At 44.9% G+C, this 26346-nt stretch overlaps 2 protein-coding genes across 5 annotated transcripts in view; both read right to left on the bottom strand.

Annotated features, from left to right (window-relative positions):
- Positions 1 to 147: 147 nt before the first annotated feature.
- si:dkey-22n8.3 (cell wall protein DAN4) lies at positions 148 to 9921 on the bottom strand. Of its 4 annotated transcripts, none has more exons than XM_040139781.1 (8): positions 9473 to 9921; positions 8365 to 8464; positions 7470 to 7568; positions 4086 to 6698; positions 2926 to 3075; positions 2376 to 2436; positions 1636 to 1760; positions 148 to 437 (listed from the first exon to the last, which is right to left on the bottom strand). In XM_040139781.1, exons 1-8 carry the CDS (start codon positions 9515 to 9517, stop codon positions 409 to 411), a joined length of 3222 nt encoding a protein of 1073 aa, XP_039995715.1. In that variant the 5' UTR covers positions 9518 to 9921; the 3' UTR covers positions 148 to 408. The 4 variants fall into 4 exon arrangements, with proteins under 4 accessions (XP_039995715.1, XP_039995717.1, XP_039995716.1 ...); XM_040139783.1 differs by having other exon boundaries at positions 2944 to 3075; XM_040139782.1 differs by having other exon boundaries at positions 7476 to 7568.
- A 2674-nt stretch (positions 9922 to 12595) lies between these two features.
- The window catches only part of itsn1 (intersectin 1 (SH3 domain protein)), a 54062-nt gene continuing 40311 nt past the window's right edge, over positions 12596 to 26346 (bottom strand). Inside the window, exons 32-46 of the mRNA XM_040139580.1 lie at positions 25575 to 25696; positions 24365 to 24471; positions 23750 to 23851; positions 23549 to 23630; positions 22504 to 22602; positions 22314 to 22397; positions 21560 to 21643; positions 21013 to 21144; positions 20813 to 20893; positions 19271 to 19392; positions 18893 to 18975; positions 18662 to 18745; positions 17454 to 17518; positions 16740 to 16848; positions 12596 to 16617 (exon numbers count right to left, since the gene is read on the bottom strand). Coding sequence (XP_039995514.1) covers positions 16469 to 16617; positions 16740 to 16848; positions 17454 to 17518; positions 18662 to 18745; positions 18893 to 18975; positions 19271 to 19392; positions 20813 to 20893; positions 21013 to 21144; positions 21560 to 21643; positions 22314 to 22397; positions 22504 to 22602; positions 23549 to 23630; positions 23750 to 23851; positions 24365 to 24471; positions 25575 to 25696 — 1505 coding nt within the window. The 3' untranslated portion in view covers positions 12596 to 16468. The remainder of the gene's footprint in view (positions 16618 to 16739; positions 16849 to 17453; positions 17519 to 18661; positions 18746 to 18892; positions 18976 to 19270; positions 19393 to 20812; positions 20894 to 21012; positions 21145 to 21559; positions 21644 to 22313; positions 22398 to 22503; positions 22603 to 23548; positions 23631 to 23749; positions 23852 to 24364; positions 24472 to 25574; positions 25697 to 26346) is intronic.

Here is a 26346-nt window from a genome sequence, read left to right as displayed (position 1 = left end):
AGGCAGACCAGAGAGAGAGAGAGATGTCGAACTGACATCTCCACCTGCTGTTCACCGGGGCCTTGACCACTCTGTGATGATGCTTTAAATGCAGGTCAAACACACACACACACACACACCATCGACATCAGAAAACACCAGGCTTACTCCTTTGAAATTGCTCCTTTAATGAACCAAAACTGTTTCTATCATTATTGCACGGTTAAAACGAACAGCCACGAATCCATTCCTCCCTTGTTTTGCCGGCAGATCATCCAATACAAACTTTATATGCTTCCCCTTCTCCCATTCTCTCAGCTCCTCCGTGGAGTAGAATTTGAAATGGAGAGGTAATGGAGGAGGAAGTAAAACCATGAGAGGACAGGGGCAGGACGAAGACCTTAAAGAGCAGGAGGTCGCATTCATGGATCATTTGGAGTCCGGGTCCACTTTGGGCTCTAGGAATGGGAACAACAGAAGTAGGATGTAAGATGCTGTGCATAAGAAACTGTATTTGTTTTATTTTTAGTTCGACATTGTACGTGTTTTAATGAGTCTGTGCAGTGAAAAATGCCTCTCCATCAGCGGCAGTGCTATAGAGCTGAAACATCGTGTCCCCCGAGGTAAAAATTCAATTCATAATCTCCGCAGTGAATCGGATTATCGGCCGTAGTGTTTTACCCAGACAGGGCGAAGAAGCCTTATGCTAGTTGTGGTGTCCTTTTTCTTAGTTGCATCCCTACTAAAAACCGACGCTATGCACTAATCCAAAAGTGAATTCATCAGTCACATGCGTCGCGTCACCGCGTGTGATTATAATCAGCTCCATCAGACACAATGTGCTTCTTGGGAACACACTGGCTCGGTCTGTTATTTGGAGAATGATCAATACCGGATATTTGAGGCCAATACCAATCGATATTTGAGAGTTTGCAAAATCAGATTACAATGTATCTTCTGATAATTGTTTTTTGTTTTTAAAAAAAACATAAAAACATAACAGAAACAGGCACTTTTGGTGAGGGTTCCCTATATTTGCTTATTAAGACATTGTGACAAATACATGTACATTTTACAGTTGAAATATAAAAACTCGCCGGCGCTCTCTGGTGGACAAACTGTGTGATGTCGACACCATTACATACATTTCCAAAACCTATCATTAGCATTTCTGCGCTGCAATTTCTTGTTACTTGTTGGTCCGACGTACACGCCTACAATTATCCCTTGGGCTCTACTTGTAACTGATGATGACCAATAGCTTGTCAGCATAGATACTGTATCTCTAAAATAAGGGTTCTCTCTTCTAAAGCATATCCCAACCCCCCTTAAACTGTCTATTTCTTTATTTGTTTTATATTTACAATATTTTTTTTTATATAGATTATTCTCTTATGACCGTACCAACCTTTTTTAAAACATCTGTATGTGCACTTCTGGGCCGGGAGGAAACGGCATTTTGCTCTGATGCAGGTACTTAAGAAAAAGACTAATAAAAGGGAATCTCGAATCTTCGAGGGCTTTGAACACATCACGAAGGGATTTTCTGGAATGTCTACGGAGCAGGGGAAAGACATTCATAGTAGACATCTACTATGAACTGAGTCACGGGGACTCTGTGACTGAACCTCTCTCCCGCCACCGTGTCTCTCTCACCGGTGAAGGTGAACTGAGGGAAGCTGCCCAGGTCTCCTCCTCCGTACAGTCTCCGAAGCTTGGCCGTCTCCTCTGCCAGGCGCCTCCCGTAGTCCGGCTCTGCCTCCACTGGTCCTCCGCTCAACCTTACAGGTGAGGGGAGTAGAACGGCTGTCATGCAGTTGATTTACCCTCCACATTACATCACAACACCACAGACTGCCTCAAGTATTCAATCTTAAACCTCTTCTTACTGCTACTGTATATGTCAGTAAAGTTACTTATTTAACCTTTAAATAACCAGGATAGTCTCTTGAGATACATTGTCTCTTTTAAAAGACAGACCTGACCAAGTTGCAGCAAAAAAATGTTTAAGATGAGAATAATCAAAGTTAAATGGGAACACACAGAGCCAATCTACAGCATCCACATGTAAATCAGCAGAATAGACCCTAAAAGACATCTCTCATTAAGCATTTTTTGAATACCCGATATGATGGCAGCCTTTCCAATTTTAGTTTACCTCGGAAACAGCAGCTAAATGTAAATCCTTTTTTCTAACACTAACCGCATTCAGAGGCTTGTATCATTCAAAACCTGCTGTGGACTTAATTAAGCACTCAAGGCCCTTAACCACCCACAGACATGCAGCGTTAAACCCCCTGGCTCTTGGGTGCTCGGGGGCAGTCCAGCAGTGTGGGACCTCCAAGGGGGTTTTTTTCTCTGTTGAATATAATAGGAAACCTCTTTCGTCTCTCTACCTGTGGATGTTGTTGTATTCTCTGATCTTCTCCAGGAATAGTCTTTGGACTGGATCCAAATCTTAAGAACACACATGAAAACAATACTGTTAAAAAGATTCCCTTTATGTCTTTTAGTGATGACATTTTTGTTTGTGAGGTTAGAGAAAGTTAAAAAGGTTGTAGCACATATGGTATAGTTAAACAAAAATACAGTTAAAACCTCAGTCTCGCCTATCAGCATCTGAAAACCCCCTCTCCAACGTCAGATTTGGAGGAGGAGGCGGCGGCTGTGACGTCAGGCTTTTCATCCTGCCTTTAAGTGCTTCTACCGGGAACAGATGTTATCACTTACTAACGTTGTTATTTGCTGATCTGACATGGGGCACGAATGGGTTTCTTGTGTGACGGTGGGATATTCTACACATCCACCCACCATCCCGACTTTACTGTAAATCTCCCTACGTTAACATGGGGAGGCTTCAGTGTCTTGCAGTGACACTTCATGTATTGTATGACCTATTACGTGTGTGTGTGTATATGCATGTTTCTGCAAGTGTTCAGTATTCACCTGCACGTGTCCCTGTACCTTCTTCAGTCTGTGCTCCCTCCTCCACCGTCTCCTGTCCCAGCAGCACCTCCTTTGGAGCAGGAGAAGCCGGATAATCACCCGTTTCTGCTGCCGCTGTATCGACGGCTGCTGACCCCGTGGCAACTGTTGCTGTGGTAACAACCCCAGAAACAGGACAGCTGAAAGTCTGCGGGACGAGAGCTGATTCCACTTCTAAAGCATCTACCGCTTCACCAACTTTGCTTTTAGTTAAAATCTCCTTGACATCTTAAAAAAAACAAAAACAAACTTTGTGCTCTGTTTGCATCTCCTCTGCTGCTACTTCTAAGGTCTCCGGAGTTAAAAGGAATATTTTAACATTTTGCGAAATACGCTTATAAATTTTCTTGCAGAGCGCTAGGAGATGATTGGCCTAATTCAAGGACTGCCGAGCCTAGCTCTCTGCCTACCAACACCTCCAAAGCTCACAAGCTAACACGTTGCACCTCGTTTGTTTAATCCGGACACACACATGAATGTAAAAACATTGTGATTTTGGAGGAAAAATGTGGACAGAGCCAGGCGAGGTTCCTCCCCTGCTTCTTGTCTTTATGCTAAGCTAAGCTAATTGCTACCCGGCTGTTACTCAATATTTAACACATAGACAGAAGATTGGAATTGGTATTTTTCCCAAAATGTCGAACTATCCTTTTACGTTACAACGGGGGTTTTTCAAAAGTCCAGTGGAGTCAGTGATTTAGCTCGGGGCTAAAGCTCGAGCCCCGTTTGTAAGCCTACATTTGTGTGCGCTGTGGCACATTGAGACAATTTCAGGGCTGCCGAATTAGCTTTCAGCAGCTCCTGTTTGCACTAAACCCACGTATGTACCAACAACTATAAATGAATATCTTTGATACTGAAGGAAACTTAAAAATGTGATTAATTGTCAGGCAAGTTCTGGAGTTACAAGGAGTGTCTTTTTTTCTTTGATTTCTAAGTGGATTTATGGAAATTTATTTGCAATGGACATCATAGATAATGGAAAGTTTAAGTCACACTGAATCTAAAATTATGTGTATCATGTCTGTATGTTCAGATTTGACTGAGTTTTAATTTCAAGATGGAGTCCGATATTTTGCTTCTCGTCATGTCTCTTCAACAACATAAGGAATTAAACTTACCATCCAAAATATTTGCTCTTACAACCTCCTGACCAATCTGAGCTCCTGTTGCGCCTCCTACATGCCCAGGAACGGTAAAGAGCAGCTCCTCCATCAGCGCATCCGTCTGCAGATCTTCGGGCAGACCATCAGCTTCAGGCAGAAATAAAGACTCGACATGCAGAGCCTCAGTAATCTCTTCGGAAGCTGTCGCTTCTTCTACCTCCACCCTTCTCTCTCCAGCAAAGATTTCAGCTTCACTCTCCAGATAAGTCGTGGTTTCACTCAGAGACTCGTTCTCCAGAGTTCCCAAAGAGGCCTCAACTTCAGCCAACGTCACGGACTCAAGAGACATGGCCTCCAAGACACTTCCTTCCTGCTCTCCGGACTCTTTTTCTGCTTCCTGACCAATCATTTGATTCTGCGGTACCAGTTTCAGAAGTAGAGTGTCACTTGGCTGCCTTGGTCCTTGCTCAGAGCCAAACATAGCCTCTAACATGACCGATGTCTCGGCTTCTATCGCATCGGTTGCTTCAGAAATAGCATCTAGAGTTAAAATTTCAGCCTCTGTTGTGTCCTCAAAAACAACGTCCTCGGTTGCCGTCCTACCTTCCATCTTCTCCTCTTTCGCTAGCACATCAGCTTCTCTCTGAAGTGCACTGCTTGTTTCTTGCAGAACTTCGGTTTCAAGGCTCCCAAATTTAGCCTTCACTTCTACTAAAGTTATGGACTCCAGCGTCATGGCTTCTTCTTCAGTTGCCTTCTCCTCCATCTGCAAAGATTCTCCATTTACTCCCACAGGTTGATCAGAGACCGAACTTGTTTTTACCGTGCCAGGGGTTTCGGAAAGCACTGCAGGAACATGACAGAGCAGCTCTTTGACCAGCGTGCCAGTTTCTCCCTCTAACTCTTGCAGATCTTCGGACAGAGATTCCCATTTTGAAAGAACTTCGGTTAAAATCTCTCTCTCATCTTCACTTGGATTCTCGGCTTCGGCTGCAGCTTTGTGTTCGGCTCCGGGCCCCGTCTGGACTATCAGCTCCTGGAGTCGTCCTTCTGCTTTCTCGTCGAGAACAAATTTTGTTTGGAGGAGCTCATCAGTTTTCAAAGACTCCAGCAAAGCCTGAACTGAACTTAGTGTTACAGACTCTAAAGTCATTTTTTCAGACTCTTTCACCCCCTCTTCCACAGCAACATTTCCCGAGGGTGATTCTACTGTAGATTCTTCTTGGTTTTGCGAAGGTAAGACTGGGGATTCGTGTGCCTTTCGGATTAAGGCAGTGAATGACAGGTTGTCAGCACCTTGGCTTTCTATTGAAAGCTCTACTGTACCTACAACAACAGCTGCTGGACTCTCTAGAGGAGAGGTGATGGCCTCTACTGATGGTTCCACTGTACATTCTAATAAGGGCTCCACTGTTGCAGCATGTGGGATGTTAACCGCTGCTGAGTCTGTGCTGTTGGCTTGAGTTGCTGTGTCTGCTACAGCTTCTATTGTAGACTCAACTGCACCTTCAGCAACAGAAGCGCTAGTTTCGATTTTAATCTCTAATAAGGGTTCTATTGTTGTAGTGCGCGAGATGTTAACCCCTCCCAAGTCAGTGCCTTTGGCTGGTACTTCTTCAGTTGGAGCATCTACTGTTGCATCTACTGCAGACTCTACTGTTCCTTCGACAGAAGCTCTAGTTTCTAGTGCTTCTACCGGAGGAAGGCCGGCCTCTGCTGGCAAATTAATTCTAGTGTCTACTAAAAGTTCATCTTTGGCACCGTATGAGACGTGAACCACTCCTTCGATATGTGCTTCAGCTTCTATGGTAGGCTCTACTGTGCCTTCAGCAACAACAGCCATACTATCTAACGTTTCCAGAGGAGTGATGCTGGTCTCTGCTGATGGTTCTATTGCAGTTTCTATTAAGGGTTCTACTGTGGTAGTGTATGAGGTGTCAACCTCTCCTGAATCCGTGTCTTTGGTTTGTACTTCCCGAGCTGCTGTATCTACGGTGGCGTCTATCATGGTGTCTACTGGACCTTCAACAACAGAAGCCCTAGTTTCTAGTGCATCTACGGGAGGAAGGCTGGCCTCTGCTGATGGTTCTGCTGTGCTTTTTATCAAGGGTTCTACTGTAGCTCCTGGAACAGAGGATTTCTCTACATTCTTCTCTACCACGAGGGCTGATAAGGGCAGTACAGGCGCAGCTGTGAGTTCATCTGCCTCTGTAGCAGTTTCTACTTTGGTTTCCCTTTTTTCGGCTGAAGTTTGGCATTCTGCTGTAGCTGCTTCTGATCCTGAGGATGCAGGTGCTGTGCTGGTTGAGGGAGAAATCGAGGTTGTAGGAACGGTCACAGTGGAGACACCATCAGCAGTAGAGACCTGAATAAAGCCAAGGGGCGACTGCTGAGACGTTTCTGAGGAAAAGGAAGTCTTTGGGTTTTTGGATGATGCGGATTCTGGTTGAGGGGAAAGCAGCGGAGTGGTAAAAGTAGAGGCAGTCTTCTTGGAAACACTGGATTCAGCGGGAAAGACAGGAACCGCGGGCTCTGTCTTTGACAAACGAGGAACATCGGAGGTGGAGACCTTCATTGAGGAGGTGGTAGGAGGTTCGGTAGGCATGGAAGAGGCTTTGGCAGGTTGAGCTGTATTAGAAAGGGATGAGGAAGAGGAGAAAAAAGTGGATATGAAGGACACGAAACAAGATGTAAGCAGAACAAAATCAGCGCTTGAGGGATTCTAAGCAACAGCTTGCTAACTCAGCTGATAGAAACAACTTTCCTTCAGGCAACTCGGGCACATGTTCCATATTCTGTGTTCATTTGTAGGTAGAGCTAAATGATATGTATATGTAGTATATATATGTATGATATATATGATTATCTATGGTTTCCCATGTGTTGCTGTCAATGCTGTGACAGCAATGTACATGGCTTAGACTTTATCCGTGACTTCTATAACATATTCTACTGTGTGCTAACGGAGCGTCTCCAGAAAAGCCTGGAATCATACAGTGCTTTCAGATAAGTATTCGGACCCCTTCACTTTTTTTCACATTTTGTGCTAAAATCGTTTAAATTCTTTTTTTTTTTTCCCCTCATCAATCTGCACTAAAAACCCCATAATGACATAGCCAAAACAGAATTTTGGCAATTTTTGCAACATAACAAAATGTGAAAAAAATTGAAGGGGTCTGAACACTTTCTGAATGCACTGTACATGGGAGACTACCATCAAAAGAATTGAATCCTCTTAATCTTGATTTCCAGACTACGGTATTTGCCGGAAAAAAAACGCATTCGGTAGAAATCCAGAAGGAACACTTTCTGGAGCTGCAAATTTCCGTCACCTGCTCCTTTGTCAGGCAAGGAAAAACATTCACTCTCTACTCAACACCACATCCTCAATGTGCCGACCTTTACCGGCAGCAGGGGGCGCTGTGCTCGGCCTCCTTTGGGAGAAGAGCTGCTCCAGGAGTTTAGCGACGTCTATTGCGGGCTGGGGTTTGGCTTTCTCTGCCAGTAAAAGACAACACATGATGAGAATAAAACAGCTTATGGCAGAGGCCCGTCGTGAAATACCCAGTTGCCTGTGTCAGCAACTGTCTCTCCCTGCCTGCTTCATCCGTGCGCCGCTGTACCTGACGCTAACCAAATGTGAAGACACACAGGCAAAGAGAATTTCCCCTCAGGAATTAAAAAAAAAAATATCTGTGCAGGGATATGATGTTACTGTGATAGGGGGATTTCATCTATAATCGCCCACCACCTACTGTAGCACAGCCTTTTTAGTCTCAGCGTTATGGTTGCTTTCACCTACCGTCTCCTTTCTCACCACTAGTTACCGCTCTCTCTCTTCCATTTGTGTAGAAGGAATAGTGGTAACACTTTACTTCAAGTCCCCCTGTCTAGCATTTATTAGCGGTATATAAATATTACATACGCTGTGAGCTGATGTAGGTGTTTATCCATGTATTTGTTAACAACTATAACCAATCCTGTGGAGATTCCTAACCTGCTGTATAAGCAGATAATAGTTGTAATAGAATAAAATATGTCTTCATAAGTGAAGCTGACAAATACTGTACACTAGCACAAACTTAAAATGCCCTTATTTCTGCATACATCTCCATTATGATCTGACATAAACAATTTATTAAAAATGTTTTTTACGCCTCTTGTAAATCCTAAATAAATATGTGGACATGAAGTAAAGGGTCGCCGGAATAATAAATGAGTAGAACGCAGTGACAGTTGAGACTCCGGTCAAAAACCAGACAGAAAACCAGGCGGGCGAGTGTGTTTGTCTTACTGATGTGTGTTCTTCTTGGTAGTTTTCGGTCTGTGGGTTTGGAGCTGAACAGAGCCGCCTGTGGCCTCCATACGACTCTACACAACTCCCTGCGAATACACTGGATAGATACACAGGCAGGCACGCACATGCACGCGCACACACACACACACACACACACACACACACAAAATCACATTGTGGGATGCACAAGGTTGTGCTGCTGACGGCTGGCAAACTTATTTCCAGCCTAGAATGGTCAGGTTTTACCAGGAGTGCAGCTGAGTACAGCTGGAGACACACAGAGTCCTGAAGGTGGGTAAACACGCAACAAACGGATGTGGCGGCGACGACCTTAAACTTCATTGATGCTACTCGACGTGTGAAATATTTCACTTGTGCTCATACGTGAAGGTAACAATCGAATTAAAAAGTCATGGGCAGTGGTGGAAGGCAAGTACATTTACTCGAGTACTGTGCTTAAGAACAAAAGTTAGGTACTTGAGTATTTCCATTTTACTTCCATGTTACTTTGTACTTCTACTCCACTAGATCGCAGATGGAAATAATGCTTCTTTTTTTTTTTTTTTTTACTCCACTACATTTGCCTGACAGCTGGAAATCAGTTTTCAGGTTAAGATTTTACGTACAAAACATGAGTTAATAAAATACAACGCATTTTTGTGTCTGTTTAAACTTCTCCCGCGGCTTCATTTAAATGACGGTGAACCAAAATTCTCCATCCAACATGAGAGGAAAACCCGTAATATTAATAGAAATGTGCGTTTGCTTCTCTTCTCCCTTATCAATCATCTCATAACCCCTCGGACTTATCCTGTGACCCCTGGTCGGGGCCTGACCTCTAAGCTGGGCACCACCAGACTAAACTCACTGGGGATATCTTACTGCAGAAGGAGTACTTTTACTTTGGACAACTAATGTACTTTTTGCTGATAATACTCGTGTGCTTTGACCTGAGTGGAGTTTTTGAATGCAGGACTTTTGCTTTCACGAGTTCTTCTTCTACCAGCATTTTATGGCTGAACACATGGGGGGTCAAATTAAAGTAACTACAGATAGAGACAAAAAAAAACAAAAAAACAAACAAACAAAAAAACAATATACTTACTCTTACATATAATCCCGTTCCTCCTCTGAACAGAGCAGCAGCCATGACTGCTTAGGTTAAATTTGATTTAATTTCAAAAAAGAAAAAAAAACAAAAGAAAAACAGGAAATATGCAGAAATATAGTTCGCAGGCTAATTTATCTCTTTGAATGAAGTGTAACGTTGATAAAATGACCGGTCGCTGTGAGAAGGAACTAAATGTCCCGAGTCTGTCTCTGCTTCTCCACCAACGCAGCCTCACTGGTTTTATCGCTTGGGACGGAGCGAGGGATATTTTCTACCGGCTGATAGCAATGCAGCTAACGCCAAAAAAACCCCAAACAAAAACTAAACACAACAAAACAAACCGAACCGTGTGCTGCTTGTTTTGTTTGCCAGCCCGCTGACGGGGTCTAGTTTCGGCGGAGGTGTCCCGTTTGCGCCCGCTGCCTCACAGTTGCGTAAAGCGCTTTGCTGCGAGCTTTTAAAGACTCCAACGTCAACACGCGCACAAGCGAACGGAAGCGTTTCCAGTCAGGACTATCAAAATAAAGGTTCAAATGGCAAACTATGAAAGTGTACACTTCAGATTTTAATTCATTGCTTAATTCATTCACAGATTAGTCATTTATGCTCCCGGTTGCTCCTCTCTAATCTAACGGACCCAACATAATATAATATGAAATAATATAAGAAAGTTCATCTTTGTATAGCACTTTTCAAGAAGGCAATTTAAAGTGCTTTACTCAAAAACATGAAAGGAATTAAGAAAAGAAACACAAGACGATATGAAAGACGCCTTTAAATAGGATTAAAAAGGGATCAAATATAATGGAAGATAACAATAAAATTAAAACAGATTAAGACAGAAATGCATGCCGTATGTACCGGTGGCAGCTTTTAACGATGTGGCTGATCGGTGTACAACAGGAGACTTAAAATGGCGGCGCGGTTACAACGTGGTGCCAGACACGGAAAAAATAGTCTCAAGTTTATCTCAATAAAATGCGGCGGCGAACGGACGAGGTCATAAACCCTCAGTTAAAGGAACTCGGCGTTGGAGCATAATGCAGTGAGTTATCAGACAATGTGAGAGCAATGGTCATTTTCCTCCCACTGCACCGGCCATTGGCGGGCGTGCCTTGGCCTCTTCTGCGGGCACAGTGTATTTTTTCGTTTCTGGGTACAAAGTTTCAGTGATGTTAAATAAATTGTGCATACTCCAAGTGATATGATGATTCGCATCGGTCTCCCTACAGTTCATGAGCTGGTTTTGGAAAATAAATAAATAAATAAAACCTTTATAAAATAATTTTAAAAATAACATACAAGTAAAAGGTGGAAACAGTTGTAAGCTGGTTCTGGTCGATGGTTTTTTTTATTTTGAAGGCCAAGGTGGTCACCTTCCGGCCTCTTCTTGTCTGTTGCGACGCAGCGCGTTTCAGGTAAAGACGACGCCCCCTTTTCCCCGCATGCGGCGGGTATCGTTCATGCATCAGGCTCGATGAGCTGGAAGGTCCCACGCAGGGCGCAGCGGCTGTTTCTCGCTGGGTGCCTTGGCCCCCGTTCTCCGCTCGTGAGGCTCCTTCCTCCGCCATGAGGAGCCGGAGGGCTCACGCGGGCCAAAGTTTGGCCAAGTCCGTCGGAGAACTGGAAAAGTCTGTCAGACTTTCTGTGTCAGAAATGGAGACGTAAACTTGACTTTTGCTTTACTTTTTTCTTGAGAGTCGTCCTTTGTTTTGTTTTTTTTGTTTTTGTGCTGTATTTTGACAGTTGTACTTCAGCTTGCTTACATTTCTAGACCTGCATTTCCAAACATTTCACTGTATGGGTACATTTTTAATTTTGAAGTGTGACGCTTTAAAGTCTCACAGAACATGTTAAAAAGTAACTTCTGTAAATAATTTTTCTTTTATGTACAATATACATACAATATATCTTTGATGTTGACAATATTCCTTTTTAATATTTAGGTACAATAACATATAGAAAAAAGAAAAACCATCCAGGGCTTTATTCAATATACGGAATTTTTTTACAATTCTTTTTACAATTTTTTTATTTTTGTAATTTCTGCAAAAATAATCCCGGACTAAAAAATTTAGCAAGTAAAATAAAATAAAAGGCAGTAGAAAGTCTGAGTGTTTTTTCATGTGAGCCAGTGGTTTCCAGCCATGATTTCATGAAGTTCATCCAGAGAATGATTTTCCCTCTCAAATTTTTTAATTTGATGTGTTTTTTAAGAGGTTTGAAAAGGGTAAATGTGTTCAAAATTTCCCCAGGAGACAACTATTAAAGAACAAAAAAAAAAACAAAACAAAACAAAACAAAACAAAACCTAATTTTTTGAAAAGGCCACAGAAACCGACAAAGCAGACAACTGCAGTCTTGGTCCAACTGAAGTTTATTCTGAACATTGAAAGACAACAACGTACATCTTCTTCTACGGTGATAATTAACAGCAGGCTCTCTCTATCGCCCCCCCGTGGCGCTCATATATTAACTCTCAGATAGCAGTAGTATTATACACAACCTGGAAGATAGACAGTAAGAACGGGTTCGAACTGGATTAGGTTAGTTTCAGTACAGCGTGGGGAGGAGGGGGCGGAGGGTGAGTGCCGAAGGACAGTGCGGAGGGGGTCGACAGGGATGATCTTCGTCATCGTCGTCGTCCTCGCCATCATCACCATCACCAGCTTCAGTCTGGGGAAACACACATTCATACACACCTTCCTCCACAGTCAGGATGCTGCAACTGGCCGAGCCCCCGGTGACTTCTGATTGGACAGTGGCTGGTCGCTAAGGTAACTATCGGTTGTCTCAGTGGCAATTCAGTACGTTACTGTGATCGTGGCATTGAATTAAAAATGGCAAACCACATTCACTAACTGGACGAGTTGCTAGCTAACTAACAGATATACGGCTCTGCATTCGATCTGTCCACCTGGCAAACACGGCGGCCATTTTGAACACTGCGTGGAAAATTACCGCTGCCTTCAAAGTTACTCCTGAGTCTGTGTTTTCGACAAAAGAAATCGAGTAAATGATATGCTTACGAAATTAGGCGTTTAAATTTGTGACGAAAACTGAAAACAAAAAAGTGACACCTTATCTTTGCTGTCCGTTTTTTAAAAATAGCGAATGGTCGTTTTTTTTTTTATGTCAAAGAACAAGAAAAGCGACAGGTGATAAACGTAATTTGACCCCACTATTTTACAAAAATGTCAAACTACAACTTGTGCAGGCTTTTGTTTGGCACCATCTCATGAACTAGCTAACACAACACCCACGTGAAGGCACTGGAAATACGCAGCAGCTATGACAGCAATACAAACATTTCGTTATTCGAAGAATTTAATATTCCTCTCTCTAAACAAATAGGAAGCGATCTGATCTCAAAAACTGGAGGAATTAGTTCCCGTTTTAACAATGTTCAATAGCTTGCTACAGAAGGGTGCCACAGTCCAGACTATAGCAGGCTGTTGCTAACTAGCTAGCCAATTTCCTTGCCAATTTAAGCAGTCGTAGCAGAGGTCCTCACAACTGCGAGCTCATGCAGGGTTCCTACTCTTTTCAAGAAATAATTTTCCAGGACATTTCCAAGGACATTTTCAATGACATTACAAATTCCACCCTGTGGAAGTCTCCTTTAAAACATGGGCGTTAGTCCACGGCTCTGTAATTAGAGGACAACAACAATTTGTACTACAACTACAGGGCTAGCCTGAATCCCTTTTTCTTTTGAATCACATCGACTTTTCTATTACTGCGATAACTGTAGAGGCCTGATGTAAAAAAAAAAAAAAACACAAGTAGTGCAGAAAAAAAACGCGTTAGCGTCCGATTTGAAGCTTTTGATTCTGCAGTCAAGGGGAAAGTTAGATGGGAAACTGAAATAACAATACTGAACGACTGATTCTCTGTTTGTTTTCTTTCACTGCATTTTTCTCCATCCAGAAAAACAATGGACCACGGAACAGTTTCCAGCTTTCTCAGCTTTCTCCATAACAAGTGGGAACTCTGCGATATGACAACTCATTCGTATGTTGAACGGACAGTTCTGGTGATATTCTATAATTTGCTTATTCTCAACAATTCTCGTGAAAAGACCAAAACCAACAGTGAATATATCCTAGTAACAGGTATTTCGTGTGTATCCAAAGCCTGATATATCTTTGAGCCACCGAGCCCCTTTGTTGTCCAAAAACTATTGAAAACACATCAGTGAGCCACAGCGTTGCACCGGGTGACATGTTCCCTCGTTACCATGAACACACGCTGTAATTCATTTTGACTCGGTCCCTGTTGTTGCCCCAAATACTCACTGGAGCAACAAATGTGGATTCATCCGCCGCTGAAAATAGTCCCCGGCAAATGCACGGTTTCCTCCTGTTTGAGTTACGTTTTCTCAAAACTACGGTGCCCGTTTGTTTGGGGAAATTACCGAGCCTTGTTTTTTAAAAAGACAAAAAACACATCCACGTATTTGTGAGCCATTTTTAAAAAATATATGTCTTCAGTAGGACCCAATGGGCTTGACAGCCACAGACAGGGCAGAGAAGTCGGAGAGCACGGAGAGACGGACTAACACATTGCTGGTTTTGATCTTTCGCGGGAATTTATTGACAATAAGAACAACAGCAGTCTTCTTTTTTAGTCTTCCAGGTTACGTTTCCTACTTTGACGATTCAAAATGGCCGCTGCGTGGCATACGTCAGTCGGGTCTCGTCCTGCTCTGCTCTAATATCGGCGAGGGCGTCCGTTTTAAAAAGTGCTGGGAGCGCCGACGCGCAGCAAAGTTATTTCCTGCACCGAGCCTTGCTCGGGCTCAGACTCTTTCAGGTTTTTCGACCCCCTGCTTAGGGACGGCCACTGCGACAGCTCCCCGCACACTGTGGCAACGAAACAACGGAGGCTGAATGTGTGACAAAAATCAGCTAAAACTACAACCCCCGTGTGCGTCCCACATCAAAAAAATAAGAAAAAAAAAAAAATCAAGACATTCTTCGTTACAGTACCTCAATTTAAATTAGCTTTCACACCTGCTGCCATTTTATCATCAACATTATGATAACTGACAAATGTAAAAGGGACATTTTGGCATGTCTGTAATTTATGTACACCGGACACTTGTCATATATTGGGGTAAAGTCTTTCTATAGTTTCAGCTTATTAGTATTTTCAGCATTTCTCATTAAACCCGTACATATTTAGCAGTTTCTGTGATAATGCTGCAAGTGTTCAGCGAAGGTCAAAACAGACCGAAATTCAAAATGTCAAAGGTTCCTTTTTCCACATGCAGCACCTCAGAGCTGAAAACCCGAGGGGTTGATATTAAGACTCTGAGAGAGTTTTAAGACTCGACGTAAAAAATAAAAATAAAAATATACACTGAACCGTACCATTAATTAGCCTGTCCACCTTGACATTCGTACAGGCATTCAAACCAGCAGTCTGTCTCACTCTCTGAGACACACACACACACACACACACACACACACACACACACACACACACACACACACACACAGACACACAGAGGGGTTTGGGTTTGTTGGGACAAAGAAGGGGGGCTGGGATTGTCACTGGAGTGTCTGTGGGACTGTCTGATCAAGCAAAGGGAGTGAAAACAGTAAAGACCCGGCTGATCCCCAAGAGGACTGGACTGGACCAACTACTGCACCGGACCAGACCGAAGGTGGACGGAAGAGGACTGGACTGGACCGGAATAGAAACAGGCCTGGGATTTTCATTCCTTGGTAGTACAACATCATTCGTGCTGAGCTAGTTAACCTATCAGCATGTGGCCATTACACGAACATTTTTCAGACCAGTAAAACTAAATTTTAAATATAAAATTTAAGACATAAAGAGATACTGTGTGTAAGACTTTTGTGCCATGGAATATACATTTGACGAGTTTAAGAGATTCGGAACCTGCAGACAAATGGTGTTTAGGTACAAAATTCATCTCTTAAGTCCTAGTTAAACGTGTCTTGTCCTTTTATATTGTCTTATCTTTCTTTTCTTTTGGTGTCGACGACGTTAAGCATTTTGAATCACCTTGTTGTTGGAAGGTGACACACAAATGAACGTGCCTCGCCTCAGTGAAACTGATATGTGTAGCTCTTCGTTCCACTTAATTTCCACGGAAGTAATGTGGCGCAAAAAAAAAAACTAAAAATGCTCAAAATTTTTGCAGGCCGGTCAAAACCGCTTTTGGCTGGAGGAGAATCCGTCGTATTGCCCCCTGTCGTCTGCATTTAGATGCAGTATTGCTTTAAATGATTGACTGGCATGTAAATGCTGGTACTGCTAATACTACTGATAGTTTGCTAGATTCTCGGGATGCCGGTCCATTTTTAAATAATCGAACGTGGCGGCGAGGAGAGTTGCAGTGTTTCCACAAATGTGTTCGTACATTATTATTCCCTCGCAAGGCTGGATTAACGGGCCCCAGAAAACCAAATCAGATTATCTGTATGTCAGTTAGTTTTGTGGTAATTTGTTGAACTTTATTTATTTTATTTTATTTTATTTTATTTAGGAAAATGCACCATGTTTTCCCCAAAATAAACTAAAAAAAATTAAAGGTGTTAGAATTTTTATTTTGACACGAAGAAAGGGGCCGCAAGATGATCTAATGACGTAGGACGGGGGATGAGATTATACAATAGTTTTGCAAATTCCCAGATTAATGGAATTTCCTAAAAGGAACTGCTACACAGGGAACCTGAGGGGCTTTTGGTCTCTGCAGTGTTCACCGATTCAATTTAAGACTTTTTAAGACCTCTCTACCACATAAAATGAAATTTAATAGCTTTTTTTTCCCGGTCAAACCGGTCAGGGAATGATGGAAAATCAGCCCCCTAGCAGCTTATAAGCACTAAGAAGCTGCACCAGACCAAACTGAGAGAATCCAGGCCAGTCCAGTCCAGGCCGGGTTCACATCGCATCTCTTAGTTCCTTTTCCGTCCAGTCCAGTCCGGTCCAGTCCAGCACGGTCCTGCTCTGGTTTTATGGTTCTTCAAACAGCTGGAGGTCCAGCCTGACAACAATCTCTCCTGTGGGAACCTCGTGGAGCAGCAACCGCTTCGTGATTGGTCCTTTAGAGCCCTGGTCCTTCTTTATTTCAGCCAACCGGATCTCCGTCCTGCCCAGGAAGTCTGGGGGAGAAAGTCAGAGAGACAAAGTGACGAAAAACGTAAAATGAAGCCACTTATCCCTTCACGGAGAGCAGGTAATCTGAAGGAAAGTCTTTCAAAAGTGGTGCTGGATAATCACTGACCGTCAGGTGAGAACTGGTCTCGCTCGAACACAGTGACACAGAGGACGTCCTGTTCCAAGTCCTTTATAAAAAACTGACAATTCGAGTTCCACTTAGGGTTCAACGTGTCCTAAAGAGAGAGAGACGGAGAGAAAAGGACACGCTGAAAGGATCTGATACGCACCCTGAAATCATTTACAAAATCATAACAGACGTAATAAAACACCGCTTTAAGCCGGCTGACACATGGGTGCATTATTTGTCCAGTTAGCGCTCATCAAAAAATATAACAAAGACTTGATTGAAGAATAAAAACGACCTTCCAGTCGGTTCAAAGTTGAATTGGAAAGTTCATCAGTGGAGTGTAGCTTCAATAAAAATTAGACCCACGCAGGCACCGAATGTTTTCATTGCAAAATAGGCTCTTCTCAGTGACTTAGACCGTTTCTCGATGCGCAGTTTAAGACTTTAAAAAAATAAAATGTCAAAACAGGAAACGCTGGCAAAATGGCTTAATGTCCATGGCAGCAGCAGCAGCCTTGACCGAGGTCGTTCAGGGGAGGCCCGTCGAGTTTTTACACCGTTTTTCTCTAATAAGCCTCTAAAGGAGGATCACGTGTTAGTAAGTGATGGAATGGAAACTCTAAAAAACCTTTGCAAATGCCTCTCAATCCCTAATCAATAATGTCCCATAACGTCCAATAAAAACCCCAAGCGTGGTGCCCATGGTCATACCTGTAATGTTTTTGTGATATGGCACTGGGAACCCATGGTCACCTCACAGTACGGGTTGCTTTTTCCTGGAAAGACAAGACAAACGGGTATTAATCCACCGAGGACCACGCTGCGCACGTAACCCCGTTTCTCCCAGCGACTCATTGTTTTACCGCTACACAACAGAGGAGGTTTTACTTCAGGCTCTGAACCAGTTAGACGAACTTTAACTGACCGATATCTGACTGGTGTCCTGGTTGGTCGTGTTTTCCTCAACTGCATGATTATTATTTTTGCTGGGACCAATTGTGGAAGACAACTGAGGACGTTTACTCAAGTACGGTACTTACGTATGATTTGGAGATATTTATGCTTTACTCGAGTATTCCCGTTTTCTGCGACTTTGTACTTCAATTCCGCCACAATTCAGGGGCACTTGTTCTGTACTTGTTACGATTAGTCCATTAATCGATTAATCAAATAGTCAATGGACAGTTAAATAATTGGCAACTATTTTGGTAATCGATTAATCAATTGCGTCAATTTCCATCAAAAATTGTAAAAAAAATTTTTTTTTTGCAGATTTCATACTCTCAAAAGAGAAGATTAATATTAATAAATATTTGAAAAAAAAAAAAAAAACACTCAGCAGATTAATTGATAATGAAAATACTTTTAGTTGCAGCCGGACTCCGCCACATTTATCTGATACCTTTAGTCAGTATTTACATTGATTAATCAGATTAATGATACAAAATATGATCAACAAATGAGTTATGATGTACATTATAGGTTAAGGGAAGACTGTAGTAATAAGGACCCACCCTTACCAGCTGCCATTTTGAAGCCACACAATATCCAGTAATCCAATAATATAATGTAGATGTTCTGAAAAGGGCCACTCTGCTTCATGAGTACTTTTATTTATGGTACTTCAAGTATATTTTGATGCTAACACTTCTTTTGTACTTGAGTAGTATTACTACTTTCACTTTGGTAAAAGATCTGCGTACTCTGGGGGTCAGATACTTTTTATTTCCTCGAGAGAAATGCTAACAATGCTAATAAGCACAATCTTTTAGAGTTGGGGGAAAAAAAGCAAAAACTTTGAAAAGTAACTTCATGTGCCTTTGAGTAAAAACGGTGACTATACATATTTACTGACTGACTGAGTTATGACTGAAACTCTTCTCTTTTTCACGGTTTTAGTGGAAAGCGTGTCGACGTACCGTGGGAGCGGCAGGGTTTGAGCTCGATGCCCTCCACGATGTTGACCATCAGTCGACCGATACCCGTGGCCCTCTGAGAACGAACTGAGACGCAGAGACACGGGGGAGGTTAAGATGCCGCCGTTGAATATCACACACTTTGATCAGGGACAATCACTTTGACTATTCACATGGTTTTGCTATCGGCTTTAACTAAAACATTCAGCGCGGAGCAAAGAGACGGCCAGGTACCCAGGTACGCCTTCTCCCTCTTCTTCTTCTCCGTCTCAATGAAGAGTTCCGAAGCCGCCTTGATTTTCTGAACCCACGCCGTCCTGCACAGACACACCAAGGACAAATGCATAATTAAAATCAAAATCACAGGCTTTCAAATTTAAAAAGGTAAGCGCAGACACTTTGAGCCAACTGCTGTTTGTTATTTCAAGAACTCGGCAGTGACGTCGGGGAGTAAAATGTTACTGTAACCAACAGGAAAGATGGTCAAAGCGATAAAAGTCCGACTCTGCGTCGCAGGAGGCGGAGTCTTTTCTTGGATCTAGGTGTCAGATTGGGGGTTGTGTCACGCGAATCAATAGTGTGTCTATCTGCCTCTATCGATGTGCGTATCACCTTTCGTTGATGCTCTCCGCCCTGAGCGTGTAAACTCTGTCTATGTGAGAGATGTGGAACAGAGGTTCGTCTCCCGACGGGTCCGTTGGCAGCTTCACTAACACCTCATTTAGGAAGATTGGCTGAAAGAGACGGGGAAAACTCACTTATTCAGAGGTCACACACAGCGTCACCGTTGGTGTCAAACTGAATCCTCTTTCACACCAGATGCGGTGATTCAACAAGATATCCGCAGGTTTCAGAAAGCCAGATTCAAGATGCTCAAGGATGTAGAAGAGTTAAGATTTAACTGAAGAACCAATTCAACCGATTTAGTTTTTTTCTTAATTTTGTTTTATTTAAATGTGACAAAAGATTATGAAGAGAAAACATGAGACCAAAGGAAAGAAAAAAAAAAGGGGGAAATAAAAGGAGTACAGAGAAAAAGAAAAACGTTGTTGTGATGTGCGAGGTAAATGATGGCGTTACTGACAGGAGAGACTGGGATGCGTCACACACACTACCGGCAAAAACGTTGTCTTGGGATCTCGGGCTATTTTTGCTTCCATGTCTTCAACGTGTCTTCTTTCAGACTAGATTGAGGGAAACATTCCGATACACAGCTTTAAAGTTCGTTTTTATAAAAAAGAAGTTTTCCTTCTCCAACTCTGAGCCACAAATCTCCACTTCAGTTGCACTGACACGCAGCCGACCTCACAGTTTTCTTCCTGTCTATGTTCTGAAGGTTTTCTACGGAGGGGTTTGCTCATGTATCATTCACAGCCTGATTTATGTAACATCTTACTGCTAAAAACGTGGCGAAAATGGATTTTACGAGGCGCGGTGAAGAGAGAAATCCAAAATCCCCTCAGTGAAAAACCTCTGGCTTTGAACCCGGCCTCATCCAATGTCCAGATTTCTGTTCTGGAAACGTGTGAGAAGTAGCGCACATTTCATTAGAAAGTGCCTCATTTGCATATTTAAACACAAAATTTCAGAGAGCTCGTGATACAAAAAATAAAAAGTCTTAATGTAAGTAATCAACTGGGGAACTTTTCATGGTGAGATCTATTAGTTGAAGTTTTTACCCCATTCACCTGTAGTGTCTTGTGCTGACATGAGGTGCGAGGAGGGACGTTTAAGACGATTATCAAAGCAGAGCTGCGCTACACGACGAAAAAAATTCACATAAATAAAGAAATAAATAAACCCAGAGGCAGCAGAAGTAGCTTTCAGTACTACCACGATCACTGCCGCTACGACTCTACTATGAAAAATGATACAAAACCTGTAGCATTTCTGACTGGATGCTGCCATCGCAAGTTTCGAAGCGAATCCCGGAAATTACAGCGGACAAAGTGCGACGCCTACGTACGTACGGTAGATTCGGTGACACAGATATGATGGGAAAAAAAAAAAAAAAATACATGTTTACATCATAAAACCAGATGGGAAAAAGTGGAAACGCTGCACTCAGGTATTTTAACTCCGTGCAGGCCCTCGCACCGAGGCCCCGTCACTGTCCTGCTCGCGCAGCAGTAAAGACAGAGCGTGTTGTCTCACCGTCTTGTACATGCGGTATTGCAGGTGCGTTTTGGAGGAAAAGACCTTGTCCGAGCCCGACGAGCCCAGGGGTTTGGTCACCTGCGGGAGGGGGGGGGGGCAAAGAGAGAAAGACGGATTCAGAGACCGGGGGGGGGGGAGGTAGCTCCGAGCGCCGCACGCGGTCGCTGAGACGAGGGGCGGAGTGGCGCCGGGCTCACCTGCGTCAGCAGCAGGAAGTCGTTGAACAGGAAGCCGTAGAGCTCTTTGCTGCTCTTGGCTTTAAAGAGTTTCCCGCTGTGGAGGAACTTCCTGGGACCCAGACAGTTGGTGACGGAGTTGAACACCAGTTGCTGGAGGACAGAGAGGGACAGAGAACTGTTTTTGTCGTCATTTTGTGGATAAATTGTCAGACATAGTGATGAACGGCCACCACAAGTTACGAGAAGTAACATCCTCAGATGGATTTTTCTCTGTTTTCATAATCCACTGACGTCTGTTCCTGTTATTTTGCTGCTCTTGTTCTATTAAACTGGGCATTAAGAGCGTGTGTACTCACACAACCTGACCTGTATTCATTGAAAAGCTCAGATATTCACACAGGAGAGACGTGTGTGTTATCATTTAACTCTGAGTCTGGATAAGCACAGGTACGTTCTTTTCAGTGTCTAGCTTCGGTTTAAGGCACTAAAAAAAAAAGAAATGTCCTGAAAACTCACGCTGGATGTACCTGTGTCTGAATGTGAGAGTGTGTGTGTGCGCGCTCACCTCCGACAGGCCTTCACACTGAACGTGAGCCTGAATCCACTCCAGACGATCCGAGTTTTCCTTCTCCCTGACGCCCTCGTTCACCTACAAACACACAAGCGCACAGAAAACCCCAAGCGGGGTCGATTTCCAGCAGCAGCGTGGGTCTTTCCCGCTGTCGTCGGGAGTTAGGAGCGGTTACAGACGTCACAGAGCCCGGAGACTAGGAGAGGGATTGTTGTGACGGTGGCTTGTTCAGCCGGCACCGTCGGGAGCAGCCGCACACCCTGTCCCTGCTGCTGCTGCAGCGAGGAGGCTCATCGTCTCATCGAGCAAAACTTAACTGAATCAATCCTTTTTCAGTGGTTAATCCATCCAGCGATTTTCTGCCCAATGTCCAGGTTGTGTTAATTTATCTAATGATGTATTCTGTTGTATTCTATGTGGTATTAAAAAGTTCTTAAAAGGGCTTAAATTTCACTTTAAATTCAACCCTGCAGAAAACCCTGTAAGTGCATCTAATTTGCCTTTTTAATTTTCATCCCTTTAACCATTTTATTTCCTGGTGTGTTTTACTAGAATCAGCAAAGTGGCTACAGACATTGAATCTTGCTTTTTTTTTTTTTGTGGCCTGTAAAAGGATCAAATGACTCAGTCAGCGTAGAAAAACACAAAAAAATGGCTTCCGTCATTTTAGTCTCAAGTCAGAAACGGCCTCGCTTTTTTGGAACAAGCAGGTCAAAGCAGGTGTGTGTGTGTGTGTGTGTGTGTTCACCTGTGAACACAGCTCCTCTGCTTTCTCCAGAGCAGCTTTCAGATGGCTGTGGTCTGGATGCGACTCTGGAGTGTTTTCCAAGGTCTGCGGTTAGTGACGACAGAAAAAACAAGAAGGGAAGACGACAGTGACCGAAAGTCGGCATAGAGCACACTTCCTGTGTGTGTGTGTGTGTGTGTGTGAAACATACGTTCTTGATGATGAGTGGGTAGCGCGTGACTCTCTGCATCGGTTTCAGCAGAAAACTGGACAGAGGCATCCCCTTACATCTGGGATCCATGGCTAACCTCTGGCAGAGAGAGACAGCAGGAGAGAGGGGGGGGGGGGGAGAGAGACGGCAGGAGAGAGAGGGAGAGAGAGAGGGGGGAGAGAGAGAGGCAGCAGGAGAGGGAGAGAGAGAGAGAGAGAGAGAGAGAGAGGGGGGGAGAGAGAGAGAGAGAGGGGGGGGAGAGAGAGAGAGAGAGGCGGCAGGAGAGGGAGAGGGAGAGAGAGAGGGAGAGAGAGAGAGAGAGGGAGGGAGGGAGAGAGGGGAGAGAGAGAGAGAGGCGGCAGGAGAGAGAGGGAGAGAGGGGCGGGAGGGGGGGGCGGGAGAGAGAGAGAGAGGGAGAGAGAGAGGGGAGAGAGAGAGAGGCGGCAGGAGAGGGAGAGAGAGAGAGAGGGAGAGAGAGAGACGGCGGGAGGGGGGGGGGCGGGGGGGACGGCAGGAGAGGGAGAGAGAGGGAGAGAGAGAGAGGAGAGAGAGAGGCGCAGGAGAGGGAGAGAGAGGGGGGGGAGAGAGAGAGGGGGGGGAGAGAGAGAGGTAGGGAGAGAGAGAGGAGAGAGAGAGAGGGAGGGAGGGAGAGAAAGAGAGAGGGGGGGGAGAGGGGGAGAGAGAGAGGGAGAGAGAGAGAGGGGGGGCGGGGGGGACGGCAGGAGAGAGAGGGGGGAGAGGGAGAGGTGGCAGGAGAGAGAGAGACGGGGGGGGAGAAAGGGGGGGGCATTACAGAAGCTGGTAAATCAGTACATTTCCAGCTACAGTGAAATCTACAAACTTTAGTTTGGGTTCGGCCTCATGTTCAGGAGTGTGTAACCTACAGTACGAGGAAGCGACAGGTTTACAGGAAAACAAACAAAGACCATCAGCTGCAACATTAACGTCTGAGGCTTTAACGCTGTGTTTAACCACCAGCTCTGTTTGCATCGCAGTATCAGACGCCACTTTGAGCGTGTGCGTGGTTTCAGAGTGCGTTCGGTACCTTGAGGAAATCTTTGATCTCGGGGTCGTCGTCGGTTTTCTGCTGGATCAGCGTGGCCCCGTTCAGCTGACACGAACAGAATCTGAGCACAAGATCGATCAGAGAACCCGGAAGATGTTAGTAACGCTTACGTCAGAGCGGGTTCGATTTCCCGACCGACTCAAGTCCAGGTGAAACAGTGTGTCGGGTGAGAGGCAGGACCTGATGTAGGGCTGCATGTGAGGCAGCTGGTTGGTCAGGATGTCGCCGATCATCTTCACCGGCATCCGATCCCCCGACATCTTCTTCCTCACTCTCAGAGCCCTGCCGGGGACAACGGGGGACAACGGGGGTGGGGGTGAGAAGCTGGGTCTCCTGCGTCGTCAGAGGCTAAAGGCTTCTGCCCCCACGTTTAACTGTGTTCACGACCCGAAGCAAATACACCTTGAGAAAGACCTCATCGAGGCTCCCGTTGACACAGGCACCGTCTAGACCCAAGGAATTTTATTTCAAAAAGTTCAGAAAGGATTCCATGGTGGTGTGTGTGTGTGTGTGCGTGCGTCAGTGCCAGACCTCATAGACTTTTATGCAAATTTTTAAAAAACAGCACACGGCTCTGGAAACCAGGACCAGTTACGAGCGGCGTTCAAAGCAGCTGAACCCCACGAGGCAAAGCTGCGTTCGGGCCGATGTTATCTTCAAAATTCAAATGCGAGCCAGTGTCTGCAGTTGGTGCCAGATGCAAAGCGTCTGGCAGGAAATGCAAAACTGCGACCCCCCCCCCCGCTGCCCGCCCGCGTGCACCAAGTGTGTGAGACGCTCTGCGTTTGCCTTTACTTGAGCAGCTTGATGTTGCACATGATGAGCTCCTTCCAGTTGACGAAGATCATGGCCACCTCCTTCTCCGTCAGCAGCTCGCACTCCAGCAGGGGTTTGTGGAAAATCTGCACACACGCAGGGAAAAAGCCCATTCACCTCAAGTCTCACCGAGGGAAATCAACAGGGTGTTGTCTTCCCCCCCGCGGGAGGCGACGCGCAGGCTTCGACCGCGCCGAGTTAACGCTGCCGCCCCCTGTCTCCCGCGACTCGCACGCTCGCACCTACGAGTTTCGGGTTCAGGTTTATCGTCGCCCGCGTGGCAGCCACGGGGATCTGCTCAATTAAACCCTTTTGCCGAGGCTCCGGCGACGAAGACAAAAACGCAAAAGTGTACAACACAGTGTAAAAACTAAACGAGATCGACGAGGAGCGAGGTCCCTCCCCGCGGCGGGGCCCAGTCGTGGCGTTCGGTGGGAGGACAACATGGTTTTACACATGTGGTGGTGGCGCTGCAAGCTCATGTGTTGTTCTTTTTTTTTAAAGTCAATTTTATTCCATTTCTTTGAAGAGAAACAACGATTTATGGCACCTGTTGTTCAAGGGTTGCACCTGAGGCCGGATGTAATTCAGCCCATTGGTCAGTGAGAGCTGCCAGAGGTTTATATCAGTGCAAAAAACATCTGGCAAAAAAATAAAATAAAATAATAAAATAAAATCACAAATGTATGGCTTGTGGAACTAGGAGACTAAAAACATAATTGATGGGTTTCATCAAACGTCCGGACGCTGCTCAGAAATGCGACACACGCGGATTTTAAAGGATGTTGTTTTGATGATGTTTGTGCAACTGGACTCAGCCTAAAAACCGGACTCTACTCCAGACCGAGTGAGGCGGCGCGCAGCTCGTGTCTCACGCGCACGCTTTCTCTCGACCATCCACGCCTCACGACGAACGACGACGAATTTTTTTTTGCTTTTCCTCCTCCTCTCAGCGCTCGCAGCGAAAAACGGAAACTCTGGCACCTTGGACGAACTCAAGTCGTGGTCGTGCGTGGAGGCCCGCGCCCGCCCGCCGCGCGCCGGAGGCACGCACAAAAAACAAAAGAGAGAAGAAGACTCTGCGGTCGACGCAAGATTCAAACGCCTCCGCGGGGAACCACCTGAGCGGCCGGTGACGTGACGCGCCCGGGCGCGGCTGGCGCGAGCTTCTCGCGAGCTTCTCGCCTACCTCCGTGACGAGCTGCAGGTCGTTGACGTAGTTCTCCTCGGTGACGATCAGCTCGTGGATGTAGCCCTGCCTCTTCCTCTCCGTGGGACTCAGCATGTCCAGCAGATGGAGATCGGCACACCCTAAAAACACACACACACACACACACACACACACACGCACAAACATCACACGCATACGTAGGGCTGTCAATCCAACCTCCTCAAGCACGGGAGGAGTGAAAGAAGGAAAAAAAAAAAACGAGAGAAAGTAAAACAGAAATGATCCGGTTGTACCTGTATTAATACGTTACCAGCAACATACATACCTGAGATAAACAAAGAGGCAGTGGGGGAAACAGCGGGACGCGCCGGAGGAGTGTCTGAGTCGGGAGTGCGTCGGGGGTTTTTTATTTCGCGGGAGTCTGCGTTGTGCTCAGTGAAACCGCGAACCGCGACTCTGATCTCCGAGATGTGCGTGCGTCAGGGGCACTTGCGCCGCAGGTCGATTCGAAGTTTAGGTGGATTTCAGAAACAGCGGTTCGGTTTCTTTAAAACAAAAAAACAAAACCGGCTTCTGCTTTGATGGCAGGCAGCAGAGACTTCCTGAAATTTCAGGGTTTCTGCCACTGGTTTAAAGCATTAGATAGAATCCACCGGCCAAAGCGAGAAAGAAAACCAGCCTGAACTTCACTGACATTCGGATCGCACCTCTGTCAGAACTTCCCAGCTCCGTGTAACGAGAGAAATAATCTCTCTAAACACGACCTGGATAAGCAGCAGAGAATGGATGG

The sequence above is a fragment of the Xiphias gladius genome, chromosome 11 (genome assembly GCF_016859285.1).
Source record: "Xiphias gladius isolate SHS-SW01 ecotype Sanya breed wild chromosome 11, ASM1685928v1, whole genome shotgun sequence".
Taxonomy (NCBI): Eukaryota; Metazoa; Chordata; class Actinopteri; order Istiophoriformes; family Xiphiidae; genus Xiphias; species Xiphias gladius.
The sequence above is the reverse complement of the archived record's forward strand: the minus strand, read 5'-3'. Positions and strand labels throughout refer to the sequence as shown.